This window comes from Siphateles boraxobius, unplaced genomic scaffold (genome assembly GCF_051911475.1).
Source record: "Siphateles boraxobius isolate OS27281-9 unplaced genomic scaffold, OSU_SipBor_1 48, whole genome shotgun sequence".
Classification (NCBI taxonomy): Eukaryota; Metazoa; Chordata; class Actinopteri; order Cypriniformes; family Leuciscidae; genus Siphateles; species Siphateles boraxobius.
The window spans coordinates 7,101,356-7,123,255 of NW_027509119.1; the positions used below are offsets into that span (position 1 = coordinate 7,101,356).

General features: G+C 37.9%; 1 protein-coding gene across 3 annotated transcripts in view; it reads left to right on the forward strand.

Annotated features, from left to right (window-relative positions):
• The window catches only part of dhx38 (DEAH (Asp-Glu-Ala-His) box polypeptide 38), a 36,165-nt gene that overhangs the window by 7,982 nt on the left and 6,283 nt on the right, over positions 1-21,900 (forward strand). For all 3 annotated transcript variants that reach the window (XM_077201794.1, XM_077201793.1, XM_077201792.1), the window contains exons 7-24: positions 812-891; positions 1,590-1,745; positions 4,340-4,501; positions 4,596-4,703; positions 4,803-4,924; positions 5,814-5,951; positions 6,071-6,257; positions 6,847-7,032; positions 7,238-7,378; positions 7,454-7,564; positions 12,084-12,200; positions 12,281-12,388; positions 12,474-12,586; positions 15,459-15,667; positions 17,293-17,447; positions 17,532-17,687; positions 19,493-19,627; positions 19,721-19,846. In XM_077201794.1, the coding sequence (XP_077057909.1) occupies positions 812-891; positions 1,590-1,745; positions 4,340-4,501; positions 4,596-4,703; positions 4,803-4,924; positions 5,814-5,951; positions 6,071-6,257; positions 6,847-7,032; positions 7,238-7,378; positions 7,454-7,564; positions 12,084-12,200; positions 12,281-12,388; positions 12,474-12,586; positions 15,459-15,667; positions 17,293-17,447; positions 17,532-17,687; positions 19,493-19,627; positions 19,721-19,846 (2,510 nt within the window). The remainder of the gene's footprint in view (positions 1-811; positions 892-1,589; positions 1,746-4,339; positions 4,502-4,595; positions 4,704-4,802; positions 4,925-5,813; positions 5,952-6,070; positions 6,258-6,846; positions 7,033-7,237; positions 7,379-7,453; positions 7,565-12,083; positions 12,201-12,280; positions 12,389-12,473; positions 12,587-15,458; positions 15,668-17,292; positions 17,448-17,531; positions 17,688-19,492; positions 19,628-19,720; positions 19,847-21,900) is intronic.

Here is a 21,900-nt window from a genome sequence, read left to right on the forward strand (position 1 = left end):
AAATTAACCGTAATGAGCATCCCTACACCCCTTACAAGTTCTTTGTTTTATTTGTGAAAATTTTTTGTGTATACCTTTTAACGCAAATTAGAAAATTTTAAACTGTTTAATGTAGATTATATCAGATTTATTCTATATTTATTTATTTATTTATGTATGTATGTATGTATGTTTTTTTTTTTTTTACTGTTTATTACCGTTTGACTATTAGTATTATTCCTATTTTATATTATTATATATATTTTATAATCTTCTTTTTTCATTATTTTTACCCAGAGTATTACTAATATCTCCCCTCTTAATATCAATAACACATATTAAGTAAACTTTTGTGGACAGTGGGATTATTTTTTTTATTTCTTTATTTATTTTTGAAAGAAATTGATACATTTATTCCGCAAGGATGCATTCAATTGATAACCTTTTCATCAAAGAAAAAACACTTTTCGCACAAATAGCACATTTTCAACTAATATTGATAATAATAAATGTTTCTTGAGCATCAAATCAGCATATCAGTACGATTTCTGAAGATTGGAGTAATGATGCTGAAAATTCAACTTTGATCACAGGAATAAGTTACATTTTTAAATATATTAAAACTGGAAACGGTTCATTTAATTGTAATAATTTTTCACAATATTTACAATACTGTTTTGCAATTTTCACAACATTGTTTTTACTATATTTTGATCAAAGAAATGCAGCCTCTTCTTTCAAAAACAAAAAATCGTACCGACCCAAAACCTTTGAACAGTAGTGTATGTACAGCGTCTATAGTGTTGTATTTATATGGTTTCTTGTTTTGTAGGAGATAAAAGGGAGGATAGAGAGGACGGCATCCTGTTTAATGATGAAGATGAGAAGGAACAGTGGGAGGAAGATCAGAAGGTGAGTGCTCTTTAAAGTCAGCAGGAAATCAGAATTGACCCCATATACTTTCTTCAGATTCTTAATATATGTTCCTAGTTTTAATGTGCGTCATTTTATTTCAATGTTATCAATGTGTAATAACTAGAACCATCTTTGAACTGATTTTCCATTTCCACTGATGTCATGTGTAGATCATATGGCTTATTGGAAAATAATAAGCAAAAGCCAAATATCTATTAAGTCATTGTTTTAGCAAAGTCACATTCAAAAATCTGTCTCTATTCTGGTTAATGATGCCCACTATTCATAATTCAAACAACTCATGATCCAGTCACTTTCAGTTATATATATATATATATATATATAGTTCAACTGTATCCGCATACATACAGCATACTCATGCAGGGTAAAATATATAATATAGCATATCTCAACTGCTTGATTACTTGTAACTATATTATCACCCAGGGCTATTATTATAAATGTGACTATAAGGCATGAAAATATGAAGATATTCTAAATATTAACATGGATATTTTCTGTAAATCTGCTTTGAAGCATAAATTTGGCTTGACTTGACCTAAAACAAAGTGTTATCAATATCCTGTTTCATTTAGTAATCCATCATAATATAGAAAGTAAAATGGGCTTCGGGTTTTATTTCATGTTCTAGTTGGTATTTTGTCAAGTTCTAACTAACTGTCACGTCCAAACAGCAAGCGGATCGAGACTGGTACATGATGGATGAAGGTTATGATGAGTTTCACAACCCATTGACGTCCACCTCAGAAGAATATGTGAAGAAGAGGGAGCAGATCCTACAGAAGCAGACCCAGAAACGCATCTCAGCGCAGAAACGGCAAATCAACGAGGTAACCGCAACACATCTGTCTGATATTTGATGAAAAATACATTAAAAACAGTAATTCTGTTAAATATTTTTTACATTTTAAAATAATTTAATTAATAAATGTAATAAAATAACTTTTATTAATCAAGGATGCATTAAGTAAGGAATAATTGACGACAGCCCGTTGAATTATTAGAAAAATAATGCACACCCGAGGTGGTAATGCGGTCACGACGCGAAGCGGAGTGGCCGTTACACCTCGGTGTGCATTATTTTTCTAATAATTCAACGGCCTGAAGTCAATGATTCCGCTTATACCACAGTTACCACACATCGAAACATTGTTCAAATGATGTATTTCAAGACGTTTGTAAAGTTTTTGTCATTAAAACGCTCTTGTATGTAGGACTAATTTACTGCGCATCTAATCCCACGCGTCCATTGCTAATTCCAAAACCTCATTTTAGAGTTAGTAACGGAGGTTTGAGCCACTGATAGCAGACTAATGCTGGACATACTTAACGACTGGCTGAAACATTCTGTTTCCATCGACTGCAGCAGATTTTAAACACAGACTGAACGCGTTGAACACGCGTTTGGGCATGATCAATCATAACAAAGTATCAAATTACATTCATAACCGGCCTTACAATAAGTGTGTCCCCGGCTTTATGCAGTTATTAGAGAGAGAGAGAGAGAGAGAGAGAGAGAGAGAGAGACATGTGCTTCAATGTTATTATTTATTAATTAATCCAATTCATTTTAATTAGTTTGTTCATGTTTTTTTCCTAATATTGACAGTAGTAAATGAAACACAAAGTCCTATTAACAAGTAGGCTATAGGTCTATCAATAATTATTTATTTGTTATAGCCTATTATCTGCAATAATTACGAAAACCCGTGCAGCAGGACTATCAATTTATTTATATAGGCCTATTCAGTTTAATTTTCTATTGACTATATAGGGCTATATACTTTGTTTATTAAAATTCAACTGCATGTTTCCATTGATTGTGAAGATAGACATAGAAAATTGCAGATCAAGCGCATGGGCTGCATGTTTTTTCTTGTTATGAATTGTATCCTATTTTCCGTTATTACAGTTAACTACGCAAAGTGATATGGAACTGTAATGCGGTCAAGACCTGCCTGGAACTACGTTAGCCGTGCGTTTCCCTGAAAATAATTGCACACCTTAGAACGTTCTCAACCAATCAGAATCAAGCATTCAACAGCCATGTAGTATAAATTGATTTAAGTGACAGTTAAGACATTTAAAATGTTACATATGTTTTTATTTCAAATACATGATGTTCATTTGAACTTGATTTTCAACAAAGAATCCTGAAAAAACACGTATCACAGTTTCCGCAAAAATATTAAGCAGTATAAAGTTTTCAACATTGATTAAATTAAGAACCATTATTAATAATTGAGCACCAAAAATAATTAATAACTGAACAGCAAATCCTCACATTAGAATGATTCCTGAAGGATCATGTGACACTGAAGATTGGAGTTTGCTTGACAGTAATAAATTAGCCTACATTTTAAAAGATATAAAGATAGAAAACAATTATTTTAAAATGCAATAATATTTCACGATATGGCTGTTTTTACTGTATTTTTTATCAAATAAATGCAGCCTTGGTTAACATGGCCTTTATTTTATTTTTCTTGTTTAAAAATAAGAACTAAGAAGCAAATTACAAACAATAGGATAAAACACTGCATAGTCTTCTCTGTAGGGATTAAAAATTAATGGATTCTTATTAAAGATACGAGTAGTGAGTGATTTTCACCTCGTCGTCTGTTGTTTGATTAACATTAATGACACAGACAGCAGCAGGTAGCCTATATTAGGCTGCTGTCACTTTAAGAGCCGTGACACACCAAGCTAGCGGTCGGCCTGTCGGTGAGCGTCTGTTGGGATCGTTTTTGCAGTGTGTTCCACACGTCAACTGTAATCGGGGTCACGTCGATGGCAGTTCACTTGATTTGGCATGTTAAATTGCCTTCGGTGAGAGAGATCGCTCTGATTGGCAGTTCAGTTTAGCGAACGAGTCAGTGCATGAGAATAAAAGCGAAAGTGATTAAAAGCAAGTGAAGACGGCACAGACAGAAGGCTGTTGTAATTTTACGTCATCTCACATGAGAATTTGAATGCACAAATATATCATAATAACATGAGCAGCCTGGAATGAAGAAAGGATCAGCATGATTGATATTCTAATTGGTAAGCAAGCGCTGCTTTGTTTACCGTCTATATATCTGCAGTTCTAGTTTTGTTTTTGCTTTTTGAAAAATGAATAAAGACTATTCAGTCTAAATTCGTCTTTAGAAAATAGACTATAGAAAATGTACCTGCTGATATGGACAGTTATTTCCTCACACGCAGGTGCAGAACACACTTGCTAGTTGGCAGTCAGCTGTAGTCTTTGTGGTGTGTTTAAGAGCAGATTTTTGGTCGTGACGCGTCAATAGAGTCAACTTTCAGCGCAGCTACTTCTTTGACGTCAGCTTAGTGTGAGCCTTAAGACCGAATGCACGGATCTAATTTACTGATACACATGTGGTGTCCACCCCACTGTTTGCTCACGTGTGTTTCACTCCAGGATAACGAACGCTGGGAAACCAACCGCATGCTCACCAGTGGAGTGGTTCAGCGCTTGGAGGTGGACGAGGACTTTGAGGAAGACAATGCGACCAGAGTCCACCTACTTGTCCATAACCTTGTGCCACCCTTTCTGGATGGGAGGATTGTCTTCACTAAGCAGGTACAGACGTCTCTATGCATGGATGTGCTTATTGGTGAGTCACCAAACTTGTGAGTTTTTAATTGATGATTGTACGTTTGTCCTGCGATTCCAGCCAGAGCCGGTCATTCCAGTGAAAGACGCAACCTCAGACATGGCCATCATTTCCCGCAAGGGAAGTCAGCTGGTCAGACGACACAGAGAGCAGAAAGAGAGAAAGAAGGTGCATATCTGGTTTTTATTGTTCATTTGGACTCCACTCTCACTCCAGGACAGTAGTGTAGATGTAATTGTTGTTGCGTTTGATTCTTCCACTTGACAGGCACAACACAAACACTGGGAGCTCGCTGGCACCAAACTGGGTGACATCATGGGCATCAAGAAATCAGAGGAGGAGGGAAAAGATGGAAAAGCTGTTGGAGAAGATGGAAATGTGGATTACAGGTAGATATTGTGTCATGCAATGTGTGTGTGTGTATATATATATATATACACACGTTTTTTCTCACTATATTGCTTTGATATATCCGGGCTCTCGTCATTTTCTGATTAAAATAAAATTATATAACAGAATTTACTATTTCACAGTATATCTGTCAGGGGACAAATCTCTAGATTCAACTTTTGTAGACAATTGGTTGTGATCCAATTATGATACCTCGATGCATTTCAAAGTATTAAAAGTATGACATATTTAAAGTATGACTTGTGTTGTATAAACAACCGTTAAAAGGTTTGGGGTCAATAATACATGTTTTGGAAATAAATTAATACTTTTATTCAGTGTGGATGCATTAAATGTATCTAAAATGACAGTTAGACATTTAGAATACATATAATACATTTACAAAAGATTTGTTTCAATAAATCCTTTTCTATTAAACTTTTATATTCATCAAAGAATCCTGAAAAAAATCTATCATGGTTTCCATAAAAGTATTAAGCAGCACAATTGTTTACAACATTGATAATAATAATAAATGTTTCTTGAGCAGCAAAACAGCATATTCAAATTATTTCTGAAGGATTACGTGAAACTGGAGTAGTGATGCTGAAAATTCAACTTTGCATCACAGATATAAATTACATGTTAAAATATATTCAGATAGAAAAGTTATTCTAAATTGCAATAATATTTCACAATTTTTTTTATCAAATTAATGTATTTTTCGTGAGCATAAGAGACTTTTAAAAAGTATTGTAGATATTCTTTCTTTATATGTGTATAGATATTGTTGTATAAATGTTTAAATTCTTTCCACAGAATTTTGCAGTCTGTAGATTCTTTCTGGGCCTCTTCATCTTTCTTATTTATCTTCCATCATTTTTTCAGAGCGGAGCAGAAGTTCGCTGATCACATGAAGGAGAAGAATGAAGCGAGCAGTGAGTTTTCTAAGAAGAAGACTCTGTTAGAGCAGAGACAGTATCTGCCCATCTTCGCTGTTCGCCAGGAGCTGCTCAACATCATCAGGTCCGGGTGACACTCAAATCGGTTCACTTACATCAGCTTCCTTATACAATCTTACACTAAATGTGTCTGCCCACCCGGTATGCTGATGTTTTCTTTGTGTTGTGTATGTTCTCTGGCAGGGATAACAATATTGTGATCGTGGTGGGGGAAACGGGCAGTGGTAAGACGACTCAGCTGACGCAGTATCTTCATGAGGACGGTTACACCGGCTATGGCATGGTGGGCTGCACACAGCCTCGCAGAGTGGCAGCCATGAGCGTGGCCAAGAGAGTCAGCGAGGAAATGAACAGTAACCTGGGAGAAGAGGTTGGTGCCCAACATCTTGTGTGCTTGGAGCAATTTTGTGTCCATGTACTTGACAGAAGATTTTGATTTTAAGGGACATACTGCCATCTGGTGGGTCTGAGGTGACTTGTATGTTATGTTTTTTGCCCTAAAGAGAGGATGATACATGAAATAATGATAATCAGGGTTATTATCGTTAACAAAAACTAAACTAAAACCATGAAGTGTTACTTGAAATTAAAATTAAAAATGCAAAAAAGGTATTTACTCTAAGAATACTTTATTTGTTACAATCAGGAGATTAAGAATTATACAAACGTTTTGGCTCTTTGCCTTCATCAGTATTTACTTGAAATTTAAAAAAAAAAGTTAACTGAAATAAAATATTAAAAACCTTTACATAAGGTGACATTAATATAAGTTTAAGTACTAAAATAACTGACATAAAAATGTCAATTTTTATGTATTTATCTATATGTGTGTGTAAATGTGTGTGTGTGTGTATATATATATAATGTATATTATACACATTATCTATGTATTCTTTACAATTATCTAATTGTATTTTGACCATGGCTAAGGGGTTTTATTATTTTAATGTGTATACCAGGTTGGTTATGCCATCCGTTTTGAAGACTGTACATCAGAGAAGACCGTAATAAAATACATGACGGACGGGATCCTTTTGAGGGAGTCTCTGCGGGAGTCAGACTTGGACCACTATAGCGCTGTCATCATGGACGAGGCCCATGAGCGCTCCCTCAACACTGACGTGCTCTTCGGGCTACTCCGAGAGGTGAGCCACATCTCAGGTGTCTGTCCTCCTCACACACTTACACATGAACCGAGGAGGATTCCATCGCATACTATTGATTGCACCCTAGTGAATATAATTGGTTTTCGTACACCAATTTGATGTACATTTAAAGAGTACTGTTGAGTTTAGAGGTTGATACTGATGAGTCACTCTCTGTATTCTTCCTTTATTTTGGATTATTTAGGTGGTGTCTAGACGCTCAGACTTGAAGCTCATTGTCACATCTGCCACCATGGACTCTGACAAATTTGCAGCATTCTTCGGCAATGTTCCTATTTTCCACATTCCCGGCAGAACGTTCCCAGTGGATATCTTGTTCAGCAAGGTGAGGTGTTAATAGTGTCTTTAGTTAAAGCTGGTTGTTGTGCTATAGACTGACGCTGAGTGCTGTGTGATTCAGACTCCTCAGGAGGACTATGTGGAGGCGTCTGTGAAACAGGCCTTACAGATTCATCTCAGCGGGATGGGGGGTGACATCCTCATCTTCATGCCTGGTCAGGAGGACATTGAGGTGAGGAGATTCTAGTTGTGCAGAAGATGTTATGAATGGAATCACAATTTATATTATATACATGCTGCCATTCAAAAATTTGGAGTCGGTAATATTTTTTTAAAGAAGTCTCTTATGCTTACCAAGGCTGCTTTTATTAGATATATTATTAACAATTCAAAATAACTGTTTTCTATTTGAATATATTTTAAAATGCAACTTATTCCTGTGATGGCAAAGCAAAGTTTTATCACCTGATCCTTCAGAAATTCTAATATGCTGATTTGCTGCTCAAAAAAACATTTCTTATTATCAATGTTGAAAACATCCCATCAGTAAAGCAATGAAAACTAGCGGGCTGGCAGAGCAGACAGAATGGGCCCAGGACAGTGTGACAGGTTTAATGCATCCTTAATAAATAAAAGTATTAATTTATTTTAATATATTACTTGCCCCAAACTTTTGAACGGTAGTGTGTCACGGTTTCCACAAAAATATAAGGCAGCACAACTATTTTCAACACTGATAATATTATTTCTTGAGCATCAAATCAGCTTATTATAATGATTTCATAATGAAGGATCATATGACACTGAAGACTGGAGTAATGATGCTGAAAATTCAGCTTTGTCGTCATTGGAATAAATTAAGTTTTAAAATATATTCAAATAGAAAAGTTATTTTATAATATTTTGCAATATTACTGCAGCCTTAGTGAGCATTATAGATTTGAAAGTGAAAAAGACAAAAAAAAAATTTACACACACACACACACACACACACACACACACGCACACGCACACACACACACATATATATACATACATGCATGTATACAGTCAAACCAAAAAGTATTCAGAAAAGTATTCAGACACCAGATATATTTTTTTATATTGTTTTATTAGTTGATGCAGGACACTATTGTTCATTTATGTAAGTGAGGATAGCAAAATAAAGTAAACTGTGACATATTATACCCAAGAATTCTTCATACAGTGGACTACCAGTAAAATGTATAAATATTTGGGACCAAAAATTATTCAGACACTTTGACCTGACCTGTTTTTTCTTTAATTGCTAATGCAACCTTTTTACACCACAGACTGAACACAATTAAGCAGTGCTTGGTAATTGGTTAAATTCAGTTCTTGTCACATTTTATTACCATTTTCTAAACTATAACGAATAAACTGTGATAATATGAGAAATGTGTAAGGTGTCTGAATACATTTTGGTTTGACTATATATATATGCCAATTGGAGTCCGATTTCTTGGAATATAAGAAGTATAAGGTTAGTTTGAAATGATTTCCATTACACGAGAGTAGATGTTAAAACTTCATGCTGATTTTTACTCGGCTTTCGCCAAGATAAGCACCAACTAGGATGTAGCTTTACAGTAACCTATGCTTCTCCATCCATTTACGCTTCTTTCCATCTGGTGATGTGAATCTCCTTCTGTCTGGTGTTAATAGCTGCAGTGTATTTAACGCGTCAGCACACACAATGGCTGCAACCACAGTGCGGTCTCCCCAGTGGATCAGCATGACAACCGTCTGGATTGAGCCGAGTAGGGAACATCTCTAGGGTCTTCAAGTGGGCACCTTCTGTCCTCAGTGTTTCGTCGACTAGCCCACGACACCTCAAGAGGGCTCGACAGTGACTCTGGCGTCCCAGAGTCACCCCCCTCTGTCCCCCACTTAACTCAGCCCGGCTTTCTGACCTTTACATCCCTCCTGCTGCTGAGGTTGCTCCTTCCTCATAGTTCACATGTGACCTAACCACAATCTCTTCGCAACCCGACCATGCACGCCAACCCCTTTGACTAAGGCTGTCGAGCCCCACTGCCCTCTTTAAAGCAGGATCAGTGGCAACGGTTCCGTATGGCATACTACCGCAAAACACAATATCTGTCCAAACACCAATCCTCATTCACACAAAATACACAGGAACATAATATTACTACACAAACTATACAAATAAACCAACAGACTCTTCGAGTTTTTCAAGAATTCTTCGAAACCGTAGCGTGGCGGCCTGTACACAGCCAGCCAGACTCTTTCCATCTCAACCACAGCCAGTTGCTGCTCCTCTCTGCTGCTTCAGATAAGTTCTTTACTGTTTGACGCAACTCTTGGGCGCTGAATCCGACGTCTCTGAGGAACTGGGTTGTGGAGTGTGCCACAAAACCTCGACAACCCACTTCCACTGGATAAACCCAGACTCTCCATCCTCGCTGTTCTGCTTCAGTGGCCAGCTGAGCATACCGCAGTTTCTTCCTCTCATATGCCTCATCTACCGCATCCTCCCATGGCACTGTTAACTCTATCAGTTGAAAAATGCGTGCTGATCCAGACTACAAAACAATATCTGGTCGGAGGTTAGTGGTGGCAATCTCAGATGGAAAAATAAGACGTTGATCAAGATCAGCCAGCATTTTCCAGTCCCTAACAGCTTCCAGTTATCCTGGGCGAAAATTGGTTTTAACACATTTTCTTGGTGGTTGCTCGCCTGGGCGGAGGAATGATGTCTTCTGTGTGTAATGTTTTGCTAGAACAGGTGGCGACTTATTGGTCATGTTACGCTTGCCTTCCAATGCTAAAGCCAAACATCGCAGTACTTGGTCATGGCACCAAGTAAACCGACCTTGGCTAAGTTCCACCTTACATCCTGTCAAAATGTGTCTTAATGTGGCAGGTGATGAACATAAAGGACAAGAGGGATCCTCTCCTACCCAGAGGTTTAGGTTCTGTGGTGATGGGAGAACATCATGTGTTGACCTAATAAGGAAACTGATTCTACTCTCTTCCATTGACCAAAGGTCTTCCCAGCCCATCTTGCGTTGTTCCACACTCTCCCATCCAGGGAGGGAATTATGTAATTTTAGGGGCAAGGCCATTTGGCCTCCACCTTTTCTTTTTTGGGGGGGGCACCAAGGCCATATGACAGGGCACAAAGGCCATTGAGTACAATTCGATGGTTTTCCTATTCAGATTGATACCATAACATGCTAATTCCCTGTGCATCATGGTCAGCCTGACTGGCCTTACTGCAATGGATTCATGAAGGCCAAAGTGTAGGGCAAAGGCGGCCGTGGCTGTGGTATAATTCCCACGCTGCTCCCATCTCATCCACTCTCCCTGCTTGGCCTGGGAAATGGCATTTATACACCTCATCCTCTCCTCCTGCTTTCGCACCTCGTTGACTACCAGCTTCCTCCTTTGAGCTGGGGCTGCCATGTGCCATTTAGGAGGAGCTAAACTGTGCCCAGAAACCCCTCTTCCATGCTGTACCTGTCCCATGATATCACCAATTTGAAGGGCAGCCTTTGCCTCTTCCACAGATTTCTTTGCTGACCACTTTCTACCAGTTTTTTAACACAGGTGCTGCCTCCCTTACACATTTGTCACATGACTCTACTAAGGTCATTTCCAGTCTGACCTTGGCGCACTTAAACTCCTCGGTTAAAGCAGAGACTGGCAGCTGCAATATTTCTTTACTATAAAGTCCCACTCTGCTGAGGCAGCGTGGAACTCCCAACCATTTCCTGATGTATGAACTTATGCTTCCAGCTTATCCACTGTTGTCAAAGAAACCTCGTACACAGTCAGTGGTCACAGCAACCTTGGCAGTAGACCAAACTGAAAGCACCAGAGTTTTAGTTTGCCTGGTAGTACACAGCTGTTTATGCTCTTCCACCCTTCCACTGCTTGTCGTCTGACTTCTCCCACTCGAACTGTGTCCTTTAGATCCCCATCGTACCATCTCCCAAAACTCTTCACTGGCTTCTCAGAAACTGTTGGTATTACCTCACCATTAATGAATAATGTTTATCTACTACCTTGCCTTTAATTATCGAGATGCTCCTTGATTTAGAGGGCTTAAATTGCATTCGTGCCCATTCAATGTTATCAGTTAACTTACCGAATAACTGATTAGTGCAGGCTACTGTTGTAGTCATGGTTGTCATGTCATCCATGTATGCTCTGATTGGTGGTAGTCGCATCCCAGAAGCCAAGCACTCTCCTCCTACTACCGATTTTGATGCCCTAATGATTACTTCCATTGCCATGGTAAAAGCCAGTGAAGAAATGGTGCATACTGCCATTATTCCAACCTCTAAGCATTGCCATGTAGTGCTGAATTCTGGAGTTCAGAAACTAAATTGCAAATCTCCAAAATAGGCTTTCACTAAATTTGTTATCGACATCGGTACCCTGAAAAAATCAAATGCTGCCCAGAGAAGCTCATGTGGCACTGAACCATATGCATTAGCCAAATCCTGGAATGTCACGTGAAGCTTCTTCCTCTCCTTTTTAGCTGATTGAATTCGTTGCCAGATAACATTGACATGTTCTAAGCATCCTGAGAACCCTGGAATGCCCGCTTTTTGAACTGAAGTGTCAATGAAGCCATTCTTTAATAGGTAGGTTGACGATCTCTGAGCAATAATGCTGAAGAAAAAAAAAATAGTGTTTTAGTAAGTTTGTGCTGACTAATGATGCATCGTATAACACAAATGATGTGTGTGTTCCTGCAGGTAACATCAGATCAGATTGTGGAGCGATTGGAGGATCTAGAGAACGCTCCGGCCCTGGCAGTGCTGCCCATCTACTCCCAGTTGCCCTCAGACCTGCAGGCCAAGATCTTCCAGAAGGTAAACATCTGTCTCTGTTGAACACTAGAACATCCTGATCATGAGACATTTGTGAACTAAACCTGTGTGTTTACGGACAGGCTCCTGATGGAGTGAGGAAGTGTATCGTTGCTACAAACATCGCTGAGACGTCTCTGACTGTGGACGGCATCATGTTTGTGGTGGATTCTGGTTACTGCAAACTAAAGGTAAATTATTTTCTATGAATGACCAGTCTTTAATAGAGGAATTGCACATCTGATGCTAACAGAAGTATTACTTTGTGTTGTTTAGGTGTTCAACCCTCGCATTGGCATGGATGCACTGCAGGTGTACCCCATCAGTCAAGCCAATGCAAACCAGCGGGCTGGCAGAGCCGGCAGAACAGGCCCAGGACAGTGTTACAGGTAAGATCAGTCAGTTCCTCCCTCAATGGCCAACATCAAAAAAGACCATCCAAAAACATAATATATATATACTTGTTTATCCATATTTAGACACAATGTATCACTTGCTCAAAAGTTGATTGCCGTTGTGTAGTGGGGCAAAAAGGTTTATGACAATGACTTTCTCATTTCAATGATTTCACCATGATTTTGTCATTGTATGTTCTACTTTTTAGATATGACCAGATTCGTTTTCGATTTGCAAACAAATCATTCTTTTCCATCACAGGAATAAATTCCATTTTAAAATATATTCAGATAGATAACAATTATTTTGAATTGTAATAATATTTCACAATATTACAGTTTTTACTCCATTTTTGATCAAATAAATGCATTAAGAATATTTTTTTTATTATTATTCCAAAGTTTTGACCGATAGTGTATTTAACTACAAAAATAAAATATAAAATGCTGTGCAGTGCCTTTTTGTTATTTCAAAAACATCTTCAAAGCAGGCTGGAAATTGAAGTTGTGCTGAAACGGAAGTTGCTACAGATCTTTTCTTCCATAATGTGTTGTACATCTGTGTGTAACAGATTATCGAGAAAGAAAAAATGTAGGGTCGGACGTGGTTCTTTGCAATGGTTGGTGATTGGATTTTGAGATGTGGGCATTTAAAAGTGGAGGCAGGTGAACATGAGTTTGTAAGGGGCAGAAAAATGCAGTTTAAGCACATTAACTGATTGGAGAAGTCCTGCGAAATCAACAATATTAACATAATTTGATTAAAGATTACAAGGTAAAAAAAAAAGAAGGTTTAAACACATGTATGGATGAATATTTTTTTTCATGTTGACTTTAAGGTGAGACAGACCTGAGTGATGAATCAGTTTTTTTTTCTGGTACATTGAAAAGAATCATCCAAAGGAAGTGAATAATCTCTGTGGTGTTAATACAGACTCTCTTTGCTAATACAGGCAGATGAACAGTGTGTTCATCATGAGCTTTATTTTTTTTTTGCTCTTTTCTGAAAGCCCTATTAGTCAGGCTGGGCGACTGCAGGAGGGCGACGGGACGGTAATCTTAAAAGGATTTAACGTAGTTTATTTATTCTTTACACCTCCGAGGATTTGATACAAAGGCTCCTGTGGGCTTTTTGACTGTGACCTTTTTCAAATCTGCACAGCCCCAAAGATGCGATGACACACTGTCTCGCTGTTTCACTGTCACACAAGGGATTGTTTTGCCTACCTGTGAGTGTTTCTGGTTGCTTGTGAAAGTTTGTGTCACATGTCGGATTAGTTGCATGCATCCTTTACCAAACATCTGCGCATCAAGAATCAATTCTGTTCAGCCAGACTCTTTGCAATGTGGCCAAGAGCCGTGTGTGTGTGATTAATGCGTAACTCAAAAGCTCTGGCTGTGATTGCGGCACAAGAGCCAGAAGGACAGATATACATAAATGCATTCGCTGTACTACAGAGCTTCCCAGAGTTCCTTCTTCACGCCATCTTCTGAGGGATTACCGATTTTGTTGAATAGCTGCAGAAATCTGCTGTTTTCTCAGATCTGTCTCTATGGAGCAGCAAGGAGAGCTGTGATATTTTAAGATCCTCAGAGGTAGCTTGGAAATTTCTCCTTGTTAAGAGCTTCCCTCTAGCTCTTCTAAAGTTTGGAGGTAGAAAACCTTTTCATTAATGTGCTGCATGCATACGTCTTTATTTGGACCTTTTGCATTGAAGTTTACACAGATTTTTTTTCATCTATCTCGCCCAATTGTCTTTATTTTATTCCATGACTTGTAAAATAAAGCATTTAATTCATCAAAGTGGTGCAGTGACGCAAATCACTGCTAGTCAAAACATATTTAATATGTAAATATCTCAGGGGTTTGTGGGTTTTTGGAACTAATGAGATTTCTCTGTGGGCGGAGCTACCTAGATGAACGCAACAGCACTAAAAACGTCTTGCAGTGTGACTTGCTGCGGTTGGAACTGGTAATGACTAGCTCAAATGACGCTAACTTAACATTACACTATGCCCTAATAGTATGTACTGTTTTTGTGGTGAAAAATACATACTTTTGAGTGTGTAGCAGAAGAGTATGTAAGCTTTGGGACATACTACTTTGTCATAATTGCGTCTTTAACAGATCGTAAAGAAGATGTTTAGCTGAAACCGTTGTCCTTGGTGATTCGTATAATGCAAGTCAATGGCTACCGTCACTTTAAGAGTCAAAAAACATATACAGGCAAAGACAAGACAAAATCAATACCCGTGGCTCCTGATGATACATCAGAAGTCTTATGAAGTGAAATTGAACATTATATTTGCAACAGTATATTACCTGTAATCCACAGCCTCAGCAAAAGATCCTGAGAGCGCTCAAGGCAGTCGAGAGCAAGGTTCTTGTTGCATAATGACGTATGCTGAGAAAATTTTAGAAAATAGTAACTCCAGTCTGATATAGGCATATTTTAACCACAGTGTTATTTAGTAATATTTTTAATTCGCTGAAATTTCAGCTGTAGTTTACATTTATTGTAAGTTTTTGTATTTTTTTTTCTTTTTGTCAATTTTATTATGATTTTTTAATTTCTATTTAGCTTTAGTTCGTTTTTATTTCAGTTTTAGGAATTTTAGTACTTCAACTTAAAAAATGTTCCCTTGGTAAGTTTAAGTTTGATTGACCTGCGAGTTTAGTTATGGTTTTGGAAATCTAACTGATACATCTCTTTTCATATCCAAATATTACGCAGAGCTTTCTGCAGTGTGTTAGCATCCTAACCTTTTCGCTTGCCACTGTATCACATTGTGTCGGGGTGGGACATTTTGTAATGTTTACAGAAAATGAATGGATCTTTCTTTCCACTGTTCCTGTTCACTTCAGGTTATACACTCAGAGTGCCTACAAGAATGAAATGCTCACCACCACTATCCCAGAGATCCAGCGCACTAACCTGGCCAATGTTGTGCTGCTGCTCAAGTCACTGGGAGTGCAAGACCTTCTGCTCTTCCACTTCATGGATCCCCCACCCGAAGACAACATGCTGAACTCCATGTACCAGCTGTGGATCTTGGGTGCTCTTGACAACACAGGTGAGACCACTGAGGCAGCATAGGACCACATCAGTCTCTCTCTTTTCAGCTTTTTTGTTCCTTTTGCCACTTTTTTATCATAAGGAACAGTGGAGAGTGAATCTGGTCTTTAGAGTTGAACTGTGTAAACTGTTAGATGGTATCAGGAAATATCAAATAACGTCAGGATCAAGTGTACATTTATAATCTAGTAGTTTTTTCCAGTCAAATAGTCTTCAGTATGCCGTGGAAGGTCACATCCATAATGGGAAACCATTATGTTAATTCTACAAAACTGTATTTTTAATAATTTGTTTAATAAAATTATATAGAGCTTTTAAAAATACTTTTATTTTGGACATTGTCTGATGCAGCATTGAGTGGGTCGTGGAGTGTGTTGTCTAAGAAACAACAACATCACGTAATTTTCAATGTTTTTCTGATGCAAAACTTTTATTTTGAAGGACGTGCATGAAAGCTGTTGACTCTTCTGTCAGACGCAGTTTAAGTAAAGAGTGCCTGAGAAAATCGTGCTGACCTAATTCAGTGTCTGCTGTCAGATGAGATGATGTCAGGAATCATCTTATTTTTGTAACTTGTCACAAAATAAAAAGTCTCTCACCTCAGAAAACAAACTTTCCCGAGCTTAAAATCACTGCACTATATCCACTTTTTTTTTATTTACTGCGTTTTAGTTTATGGGAGACACTTCCTGTTTTGGTGAAGTTCCACTAAAAAAGGTTGCGCTACAAATAATCCTCATCCATCAGTTTGACTGAAAGAGCTGTAAAATTTCTAGAGAATACCGTAACGCTTGTTATTTTAATGTGATGTGTTATAAGAATATCTAGGCAAGAGCTCTTTCAGCCGCTGCATTTTCCCCCCCGTTTATTTTCTTTTTATTTTGTATTCTGCTGTAACAGTAAGAAATAAAGTATTTAAACTGTTAGTGTCTTAAGGACTGTGGAATGGTTGTTAATGGTTATTTGAACAGGTATGAAAAACATTGTTCAAACCCTTTCCAAGAAAGATCTTTAAAACTTATTTGTATTTTACAAAATTATCTTTAACATACAGAGCAAAAAAAAAAAAAAGGTAGAGTATATATTCACTCGCCAGTGTTTGGATATATCAATGTTTAAAGATAACGGATGGTAGTGACATTATTTTTATTTAGGAAAAATCTCTTGAGTGTAACTTGCGTTCCAGTTGAGTAGACTTAAGCTTGTGAAGTGCTGCAGTGAAGTATTAAGGTCTTACTCAAAGTTCAGCTGTAGCAACTGAAGTAAAACTGTCTATGTGACCAGAAAGGGATCTCAATCTCATTTCCTGAGTATCTCTCAGGGGTTTGTGGGGATTTGACTATGTGCAGCGCTTTTCCCTCTAGCTCTCGTCTCGTGTTAACAGCAGATTATTTCTGATTAAGGCTTACCTGCCCAAATATCTTCTCTGCTTTTCACGGGGCTCTCTCACTAATCTTCTTAGTCTGTCATGTAATCTTTGAAATCTGAGCTCCTGAAAACTTTGATCAGAATCTCAAAGTGGAATCACTTCCCCACCATCAGAAACTTTGGAAAGAGGTGCTTTCTAATCCCTTTTGACTTTTGCCTGTATTTGAGGATGCTTTCTTCTCGTCTCTGTCTCAGGCGCTCTGACGCCCACCGGGCGGCTTATGGTGGAGTTTCCTCTGGATCCGGCTCTGTCCAAAATGCTGATCGTGTCATGTGACATGGCCTGCAGCGCTGACATTCTTATCATCGTCTCCATGTTGTCAGTGCCATCCATCTTCTACAGACCAAAGGTACGTTATTAGGCTCTTTACTACAACCTACTTACAAGCAAATGTGCTGTACATGAAGTGCTCAAACCGCCGTTACTTGTCTAGGGTCGAGAGGAGGAGAGTGACCAGGTGAGAGAGAAGTTCTCAGTGCCTGAGAGTGATCACCTGACCTACCTCAACGTTTACCTGCAGTGGAAGAACAACAATTACTCCAGCATCTGGTGTAACGATCACTTCATCCACACCAAAGCCATGCGTAAGGTATGTCAACCTGAGGCGTCACTCTCAACCAATCAGATTCATGAATTAAAGGGGCAATATCATTCCATGACATGTTATTTAAAAATTTCCCTGAAGTACACTTACAATAGTCCAAATGGATTTGAGTGAAAAATGCTCAAAGTCTTTGACCATTACAGATAATGTGCATATTCTTTTCATGCTGTAACTTAAAGACTTCTATGTAAATATTCTCTTTGCATGGGAAATGAGCTGCAATATAAGTTGCCTCTGTCCCATCGTTAAATTCTTTCTTTCATACATTCATTATTTATTTAATCAAGGACAATTCACATTAATAATACATATTATGATTAATGCAAAATGTGCTGGATTTAGCCACTTTTGGCCCCTGTGCAGGTTCATTTAAAAAGTATAATTTATTACACTAAAGATGTGTGTGTGTGTGTGTGTGTGTGTGTGTGTGTGTGTGTGTGTGTGTGTGTGTGTGTGTGTGTGTGTGTGTGTGTGTGTGTGTGTGTGTGTGTGTGTGTGTGTGTGTGTGTGTGTGTGTGTGTGTGTGTGTGTGTGTGTGTGTAATGTATAAATATTCACAATTTTTTTTGTAATCAACCAAAAGTTCTAAATGCCAATCATCAGATCAGACTTAAATAAGGAACATTTCTAATGTTGAGATCCTTCAGAAGAATATTCAAAGATGTTATTTAGTAGGGCTGGGTAAAAATATCGATTTCTCGATTTTAATCGATTCTCATTTTTACGAACCGATATCGATTCTTAAATCCCAAGAATCGATTAGGCTATAGTCATAGTTGATGAATGAATGGAACATTGTAGCGTGCATCCCATCCAATAAACGCAATAATCTTTGTGCTTTGTTACTATTGATATGAAACAAAGTCTCAGATATCAAATTACGTCCATTTTCTTATGAAATTCAAAAACAAACACCGCTTTGGCGCTGTGGCGTAAGATCGCTCTGGCGCAGTGCAGCTCAGCGGGCACATCTTATCTTCCGCCTTAATAATACCAACTACAGCGCGAAATAAACATTCATGAGCAACTGAAAGTGTTTTAAAAGATAGAGTACAACTTTTCGAATTCCGTATCATGTTACATGGAATCGCTCAATCAGTGTTTCAACCATGGAAAGACGTCAGTGAAAACAATAATGTAAACAATGTCATGTAACGGCACATTTACCTCAGATAAATGTCCACATCCATAGCCAGTGACCATAAACTCGTTAGTCAGCTAGAATAATTTCCCTAGAGAGGAGCATTTTGCTGATATATGCACCATATTATGCATTCATTATATTTTTTTATGTTCTTCAATATTTAATGCATGTTTGAATAAATCTGGCAAGTTTTTATGACATCCACCATTTAAATGTTTATATTTCATATAAATGTATTATTAGAAAAATAAATAAAAGTGTAACTTAAGTGTTTGTATAAAAATCAGTTATTTTTTACCTTCAATATTATAGTAGGCTAATGAAAGCCTATAGGCTACAACTAACTCCCATAGTTTACAGCATTAGTTAAGAGATTTGTTTTCCTTGATAAAATTTGCCATGTATTGTACCTGATATCCAAAATAATCAATATTGAATAGAATCGAATTGCAAGCTTGTGAATCGAAATCGAATCGAATTGTGAAATTTGTGTCAATACCCAGCCCTAGTATTTAGTGGCTTTTTAAATATGTATGTCAATCTAACAGGTTTATCTGTACATTTTCTTTGAAAGCTTTAGTGCAAAATTAAGCATGCTTTTTTTTTCATTAGATATTGCACTAAATAATGTGTGTGTGCCTCACAGGTGCGTGAGGTTCGATCTCAGCTCAAAGACATCATGGTGCAGCAGAAAATGAACCTGATCTCCAGTGGCTCTGACTGGGATGTGATCAGGAAGTGCATCTGTGCTGCGTACTTTCACCAGGCTGCTAAATTAAAGGTTCACAGCTACTTAGCATATTTGGCAATGTAATGATTTAATTTCATCAAGTAACACCTGAAGTGTCTTCATGCCTTGTATTTGTGTGTTTAGGGAATAGGGGAGTATGTGAATGTTAGAACTGGGATGCCCTGCCATCTGCACCCCACCAGCGCTCTGTTCGGGATGGGTTACACCCCTGACTACATCATCTACCACGAACTGGTCATGACCACAAAGGTACTTCTTCCTTCTCAGCCCTTCAATGTGAAGTGACATAAGTTAGTATGAGACGTGATGCAATTTTGAATTTAGCTTGCAACATTTTCTGATCCTGTTCCTCTATTTTCCTCAGATTATTTCCTGTCGTTTTTCCACAGTTTAAAAATACAACAATTTGTATTTATGGTTAGACTTTATTTTAAGGTATCCTTGTTTCAGTGCAATTTTAGTTGAGTAGTTTAGTTGTGTAAGTACTGAGTCATATTAAATAACATGTACTTACTATAGTGTTAGCATTAGGGTTTGGTTTAGGATTAGTTGCATGTAATTATGCATAATTTGTAGTTATTACTATCGTAAATACATGTAACTTGTAACAAGGGCACTGTAAAATAAAGTGTTATTTATATATATATATATATATATATACACACAGGTCCTTCTCAAAAAATTAGCATATTGTGATAAAGTTCATTATTTTCCATAATGTAATGATAAATTAAACTTTTTATTGTTTTAATACTGGTGATTTTGGCATACAGCTCATGAAAACCCAAAATTCCTATCTCAAAAAATTAGTATATCATGAAAAGGGTCTCTAAACGAGCTATTAACCTAATCATCTGAATCAACTAATTAACTCTAAACACCTGCAAAAGATTCCTGAGGCTTTTAAAAGCTCCCAGCCTGTTTCATTACTCAAAACCGCAATCATGGGTAAGACTGCCAACCTGACTGCTGTCTAGAAGGCCATCATTGACACCCTCAAGCAAGAGGGTAAGACACAGAAAGAAATTTCTGAACAAATAGGCTGTTCCCAGAGTGCTGTATCAAGGCACCTCAGTGGGAAGTCTGTGGGAAGGAAAAAGTGTGGCGAAAAACGCTGCCCAACGAGAAGAGGTGACCGGACCCTGAGGAAGATTGTGGAGAAGGACCGATTCCAGACCTTGGAGGACCTGCGGAAGCAGTGGACTGAGTCTGGAGTAGAAACATCCAGAGCCACCGTGCACAGGCGTGTGCAGGAAATGGGCTACAGGTGCCGCATTCCCCAGGTCAAGCCACTTTTGAACCAGAAATAGCGGCAGAAGCGCCTGACCTGGGCTACAGAGAAGCAGCACTGGACTGTTGCTCAGTGGTCCAAAGTACTTTTTTCAGATGAAAGCTAATTTTGCATATCATTCGGAAATCAAGGTGCCAGAGTCTGGAGGAAGACTGGGGAGAAGGAAATGCCAAAATGCCTGAAGTCCAGTGTCAAGTACCCACAGTCAGTGATGGTCTGGGGTGCCATGTCAGCTGCTGGTGTTGGTCCACTGTGTTTTATCAAGCTATCAGGAGATTTTGGAGCACTTCATGCTTCCATCTGCTGAAAAGCTTTATGGAGATGAAGATTTCATTTTTCAGCACGACCTGGCACCTGCTCACAGTGCCAAAACCACTGGTAAATGGTTTACTGACCATGGTATTACTGTGCTCAATTGGCCTGCCAACTCTCCTGACCTGAACCCCATAGAGAATCTGTGGGATATTGTGAAGAGAAAGTTGAGAGACGCAAGACCCAACACTCTGGATGAGCTTAAGGCTGCTATCGAAGCATCCTGGGCCTCCATAACACCTCAGCAGTGCCACAGGCTGATTGCCTCCATGCCACGCCGCATTGAAGCAGTCATTTCTGCAAAAGGATTCCCGACCAAGTATTGAGTGCATAACTGAACATAATTATTTGAAGGTTGACTTTTTTTTAGATACATTTTGGGTTTTCATGAGCTGTATGCCAAAATCATCAGTATTAAAACAATAAAAGACCTGAAATATTTCAGTTGGTGTGCAATGAATCTAAAATATATGAAAGTCAAATTTTTATCATTACATTATGGAAAATAATTAACTTTATCACAATATGCTAATTTTTTGAGAAGGACCTGTGTATATATATATATATATATGTGCTGTAAATAAATTAAAAAATTTAACTAATTAATCACACATTTTCTGTAATTAATCAGAAAAAATAAAAACTAACATTTTTTAATATAATTTATATATTGTAATAATTTCACATTTAATCTCCCAAT